The 6806-nt window shown below is 44.3% G+C and overlaps 1 protein-coding gene across 6 annotated transcripts in view; it reads right to left on the bottom strand.

Moving 5' to 3' along the window:
• Positions 1-5506: 5506 nt before the first annotated feature.
• The window catches only part of LOC119276028, a 5140-nt gene continuing 3840 nt past the window's right edge, over positions 5507-6806 (bottom strand). For 3 of the 6 annotated variants that reach the window (XR_005136206.1, XR_005136207.1, XM_037556983.1), the window contains one exon: positions 5507-6112. Coding sequence is in view for 4 of the 6 variants with exons in the window: in XM_037556983.1 (XP_037412880.1) it covers positions 6089-6112 (24 nt within the window). In the remaining 2 variants the exon portion in view is untranslated. Of the gene's footprint in view, positions 6113-6470; positions 6778-6806 lie in introns of those variants that run through there. The other 3 variants (XM_037556981.1, XM_037556982.1, XM_037556984.1) reach the window with 2 other exon arrangements.

Consider the following 6806-nt stretch of genomic DNA (forward strand, 5'->3'; position numbering starts at 1 on the left):
TAATGTCAAATATCACCTACTTGTCACCTGATATAGAGATGTAAACAAAAAGTGTTGCATTCGTCTTGTTATCAACGTATAAGTAGTAAAAAGGTCACACGAATAAAGAGAAAATTCAGGTTCAAATCAAATCATATTGACAAAAAGGAAATGTCATAACTACGATTCGGTGGTTGCATGCTTTCTGTTTTACATGCGGTGGTTGCATGCTTTTTGTTTTGCATGCGGTGGTTGCGGTTAGAGTTATATTAAGTGATGTTTTTTGGCCTTTTACATTCTAGTCTCTTGGCATTCTCTTATAGCCTTTTGACATCCTTATGTATGTATATATATATGTTGGCATTGGCCTTCTAATAATATAAGTTGCTATTTCAACATGATATTAGAGCCCAGGTTTTCTCCTGCGCTGCAACTCGCCTGACGATCATATTTTTTTTCCAGTCTTCTTGTCTCGATCTCTTCTGAATCGATCTCTCTGCAGCTATCGATGTCAGATCGATCGATGCCAAGCACATACACTGCCATTGCTCCCTCTCGTCCGGTGCTTTTCTGATCCAAGTCGATCGGGACGCCGGCCCCGCCTCCTCCCGGCCAGGCCGCCGCGACCCTGCTTCCTCCCGGCCAGGCCGCTGCCGCCCTGCCTCAGGCCGTGTGCGTCCGCCTCAGGCCGTGTGCATCTGCGTTCGCCCTGCTTTGTCTCCTCCAGGCCGCTCCGCTACCGTACACACCCGCGTTCGCCGGTTCCTGTTCCCGCTGTCGTCCGCCGGCCGCCGGATTGCGTCCAAGATCTGTCGCCGGCCGTTGCCCGTTGGTTCCCGTGCTAGATCGGCTGTCAGGCATTGGATCCATCTCACGGTAGACGTGTGTTTGACTGGGTGGACTGCATCGATCCACCTGCTTTGTGCGTGCGTGCGCGTACTCCCTGTGCCGCGCATCGCTTTGCTTTGGGCTGTGTGCGGGCGTTGGCCTGCTTCTGCTTCCGGCTACATGGCTTGAGCTCTGTGTTTTTCCAAAAAAAAAGTAGAAAAAAAAAGAGAGAGAAGAGCACCCATGTCTTTGGCGTCATCTGGCTATGTTGCCATTTCGCGCTGCCCGGTGATATTTGATGGAGCTAACTATGCTGAGTTCACTGCCTTTATGCGCATTCACATGCGTGGCATTCGTCTCTGGGGTGTTCTTTCCGGTGAGGTCCCCTGTCCTCCGCGTCTAGTGCCTCTTGTGGCTCCTACCCCACCGCCGACGCCACCGGCTCTTGACACAAATGCTTCTGATGCTGATAGGGCTGCAGCCAGGGTTGCTGTTGATGATGCAGATGCCGCTTATGACCAGGAGGTCTTGGATAATTCAAATGCTCTTTCTGTTTATCGTGACGATCTGGCTGCTTACACTCAGTGGTGTGATGATGATGCTCGTGTTGCGACTGTTCTCACTTCCAGTGTTTTGCCTCAGTTTGCTTCTGAGCCTCGATACTGCCTTTTAACATCCTCATGTATGTGTATATATGTTGGCATTGGTCTCCTAATAATATAAGTTGCTATTCCAACAGTTGCATGTTACTAGTGTGAGAACTGTACATGTCCACTTGCTTGGTCAATTCAAGTGATTTTGAGCTCATGCCTTCTTTTTACGTCACCATCCTCCTTCCAGCTTGGTTGTATATGCATTGACAGAGGCATGAACAACCTATTTTCAGAGTTTAATTTGCTAGTACTATGGATTTTTTTTTCATTTTTTATTCAAAATGGATTAACAGTCAATATTTCCAAATAGTAGAATATTCACCACCAATGACTCATTTTCATTTGATGTATGCCGTCGCTATATTTGAGAGCTTCCAGGGAGAATCTTTAGCACGGTTGTGGGCACTCCATTGAGATTCCTTTTGATAAGGAAGATCTTCATTTCTGGAAACCTGGAAGAGGTTGTAGCTCTGATTTCCCATTTGCTTGGAGCAAATGTTCCTTGAAATTGTTCCATGGGCAAGAGTTTGGTTGTCCATGGACCAATTAGCATTGTTGGATGTGTGCTTTTCTACTGCAAGTTAGCTTTGGCTTCAGCTGTAGGAGGGGAGCTCATGTATTGCAGGAAGCCATAACCATGAAGTGGATCCTCTGATCATCCTGCTCACTGCAATGTATATTCACATTCCTGTAGCGTCATGGAGTGATGGACATCGCCAAGAGGCATATGCAGAATTGATGTAGGGCCAAAGCCCTAGGTAGTGATCTTTCACGACACAATGAACATAGGGAAGAACGTGGAGAAATCAAGAGAAACATTCAAGAACAAGTCAAATCACACATCCACACAAGATCCACAAATATACATGAACAACAAAGAGGACATTCACACAAGATCCACAAAGATACATGAACAACAAAGAAAAACAAAGATATGAGAGAAATCCTTATTTAACACTGTCTTAAAATTTGTTGCCTTATTTGACACTGACTTTTTTTCTTTCTTTATTTAATACGGAGTCCAAATTTTATGCCTTTATAACACTTTCGTCCCTTTAAGCCTTGACGGTGTTAAATGACACCTGAAAAGACCTATTTACCCTTCGTGGGTACGTGACCAAAATCTTACATTCTTAAGAAGTTCCTCCCTACTATAAGGCATTCTCTCAACATGCAGATTGTCCACATCAACGCATTGACATGTCACCATTGTGGTCTACTGCATGCATGCATGCATGCTCCCAGGTCATTAATTATTAATATTTTGACCAGCGTACAAAAACTTGCAACATCACCTTCTCTGCTTTAAGTTCGGTGAACCATAGCTTCAAAAGAAAATCAGTGAACCAGCTAGCCAACCGGTACGTAAATAACATCGCATTAACTTGCTGCTGATCGTCTTATGTTCCGGCACCAACGGACGCTTCCGATCGCAAATAAAGCCACAAATGCATGGAAACTGACTGAGGCATTAACCCATCCGTTTCCATCGATTGGTTTCCCTTGGGTTCATCTTTTTAACTTGAGCAGGCGAATGCCATAGCTTACATGTCCAAACAGTGGAGGCCTACCGACGCTTTGTACAGCAGCGCATCTTAGCTCCAGCAGGTCACTGTCATTTCAATCAAGTGCCCCCTCCAAAACAATGTGGGCGTTGGCAGGTGCTTCCCACCTGCGGCTTCACGTGTAATCATAGTTTTCCGCTGTAGTTTCTTTTTCTTTTTCTTTTTGCCTTCGTTCATCCCTGTAACTTGCCTCTGTACAGCGTGTTCTTCTTCTATCAATGATAACCAGCATCTCTCCGGCTGGACTTAAAAAAAAAGAATCTTGCCAAGACGTGGCTTGAGCTTCCATGGAATTTATATGTTCATCTCCTTGATGGCAGGTCTCAATGGGCGTTGGTCTGACGCCATAATTGGGGCGTACTTCTGGTCACGCTATATTCTGAAGCCGACTGTTGTTCCACATCTATGTAAAGACCAGGTTTCATGTTCTTTCTTCTACTGATTTGTTCACCTTAGGCCGTGTTCGGCAGCCCTCCGCTCCGCGGCTCTGCTCCTGGAGCGGCCGGAGCGGAGCGGCCCGCAGTGCATTTTCCTGGAGTTGGAAAACTGGCGCTCCGTCTGCTCCCCGTATTATACGGAGCTGGAGAGCTGCCGAACAGGGCCTTAGTCTGGAGTTAGATTTCAGAATACAGTTTTCACTAAGTACTGAAACAATACGTCAACTTCCCTTTCATGATGTCTACCTGGAGACATCGTGTGGCCTCCTCTGCAACATGGTGGCCGCCTTCGAAGTGCTGCTACGCATGACACACCGTTGAGTACACCGTCGCCGGTATAGGGAGCCTCCCCTATGGTGCCGCTAAGCGGGACACGCCTGTACGGCGTCGCCAGTGCACGGGAGAAGGCACAATGCACACGTACATGGCATTTTTATCACAATTCTATATATAAAATTGCAATCTTATATTATTAATTTGTTTAGTTTTTTCTATTGAGGGCAATAGACAAATGTGGAAATAAAAAGCACTGTAACTGATTTTCACAAAAGAAAAGTACTACGACTGAAAAATAGCTGCTTCATTACTGCATCTTTACATTTATAAGTATTTTCGCATTTTTTAACTAATAATTGGGTTACTTTATTCTTGATTTGTCAAAATATTATACAAATGATGTCCACGATTCGGTGAAGCTAACCCTAACATTCATGGAAGTACAATTAGTGAGTCAACATACCGCCAAGAACTGCCTCGGTGATATGTAGGTATACTGTAAATAACCCCATGCATGTGTTTATCCAGTTTGTGGTTGTATATATATGTAACATGGTTGATTTGTAGCTTACCAATATCTAATAAGAAAAAAAGCATGCAAATAATTCTCTATCCTGTTATTCTACATTGTGACAACTAAAAGTCCATCCGCTATTGCTCCCAACTCCTATCAAGTCCCGCAACAACGTGCGGGGTATCATCTAGTTTTAAGTATATGTGCATCCGGTCCAATGGCGGAGCCAGGATTGGAGCAAGCCCCGGGCCCAAACTTTTGTTTTGTTTTGCCGTAAGGTAAAAACTTAATGTCCATAAGGCATTTAGCTACCTCAAAAGATACCCCAAACAAAATATAGCTCAATTGCACGAAATATTTAAAATTTAAACTCAATGCTTAACGATACAACAAAATAGATAAAAAAACGTGGCAAAAACTACAAAGTATAGTATGTGATAAAAAAAGTACCGAATCAATGGTTTGCTTCCTCAACGCCTCGCATAACCTCATCAATGGTGGAAGAAGAGCCAACAACTTCAAGGCATCAAAAGCTAATTTTAAAAGAGAAAGCATAAACATCATAGAAACAATTATCATTGATACACATATAAAAACTTACCACTTCGACAAGGTAAAAGTCATATGCGAGACCTACATAAGTTTTTTGGATCAAGACAAGCAATGCATCGTAACAATTGAGTAGATCTTTTACCTTTCTTTTCTATAATATTAAATAAAATTGGCAATTACATCAAAATACCCTAGATATATGACTGCATACGTACACATTATTTGAATTAAATTTCAGTTCGAAGTAGTTTACACACTGATACATCATACAAGTAAAACATGTTGTAAGTAGAATTGTGCAAAGCTTCAGTGAGAAAACATAGAAAGCATCAAAGAAAATACAAGGTGAAGCAGCTTGCAGTGAAACAGCGGGCAGGGGATGACGCGCCACGCCCACGCTGGTGGTCGACGCACGGGACAGGATGCGGCGGCCGGAGCCCAGATGCCAGAGCCGGGGGAAAGTGGGGGGCGGGCCGGAGACGAAGCCACGGCGGATGGCGGCGCGAACGCTGGTCAGTCGGGAGATCAATCGTACCCCCCGTCCTGCCTGCGTGCGACTCGGCGGCGGCCGCGCGAGGGTTGCGTCTCCTTATTTTTAGCAAGACAGTGCTGGCGCTGCGTCTCTTCAGCCTCGTGGATCGTGCGCAGAGTTGGATCGTGGGTGGTTCTGGGTTGCCTCGTACGTGCATTTGTTTCGGCAAAGACAGCGTAGCAAGACTATGGGCCTTCTTTATTTATTGGGCTGTACCCCGGGTCTGCAAAGAAACCTATATAATTATAGCCTGTAAATATTTGCACGCCCCGGGCCTGGGCCCTGGGTGCCCGGGGCCTAGCTCCGCCCCTGATCCGGTCGACTCCATTTGTGTTGGCCTCGATGGCGTTGTAGCCGAGTGCACTTCGGCGCGTAGGCGTACGAGGCTAACTTGAGTGCTCCCTCTGTAAATTAATATAACAGTGTTTAGAGGAAAGTGCTATTATGAGCTCGGGCTCATATGTACTTCTTATCTCCCACGTCCACTAGCGCCAAGATTTCCACCACTCCACGTATATGCCCATGTATTCGAAGTAGTATATGCAATTCTTTTGCAGACCATGGCCCACCCACCAACCAGACTTAATGTGACGGCCGCCGTCTCATGCTTGACGTCTCAGACGGTGCTCAGATGACACGCACAGACGGAAACGTTGTCCAAACCCATCTATTTATTTGCAGCCATCAGTCCACCAACCAACCTTCCTCTGCAAGATTCATTCGCCTCGTCCCCTTCCATTATTATTTCTTCCTCAATTGCGCATGGAGTTTCTCCTCTGTCATGACCAGTAAAAGTATTATTTATTTAAAAATCCAATTTTATTTGCAACAAACATTAAAGAATTGTCTACACACATACAAAAATCACCGAAGAAAAAACATACCTAAATGCTCTGAGAGAAAAAAAACAATGCTTCAAAAAGACTATTTTTAAAAGCATTTTGAAGTAATGATTTTGTTTTTTTTCAAAGCAAATAGGAATCTTTTCCTCACAAAAGGTTACACGTATGTATAAATTCATCAATGCTTGTTGCCAAAACATTTGACTTTTTTACTATTTTTTTCATTTCTGTGTTCATGAGGTTGCATTTGAGCTTGGTGCAGGAGGACATTTTCACGCAAAGTGCCAGATCAGAAACAATGACCACCTTATCTTGTTCAAGATGCACTGCCGCCACACAATATTAAGTAACAAGTAATTAAGCAGCACCACCCACAATCTCCAATATACAGAATGTATTTTCCATGTAATAATTTTAAGCAATAATCTGAAGGTCAATCAAAAAACACCCCCTTGATGTGGCAATTTTGTTTCATGTCCATCCCACACATGTCTACTGTTTGAGCATCCACTATGTCGGCAAAAACTCGGCCATGGCAGTGTCGCTCAATCACTGCAGCAGCAATCCAGAAGTTTTGCCACGGCAGCTTACCTGCAACACTGTCTTGGCAATGAAAAATTTATGGCAA

Source organism: Triticum dicoccoides, chromosome 3B (assembly GCF_002162155.2).
Source record: "Triticum dicoccoides isolate Atlit2015 ecotype Zavitan chromosome 3B, WEW_v2.0, whole genome shotgun sequence".
Taxonomy (NCBI): domain Eukaryota; kingdom Viridiplantae; phylum Streptophyta; class Magnoliopsida; order Poales; family Poaceae; genus Triticum; species Triticum dicoccoides.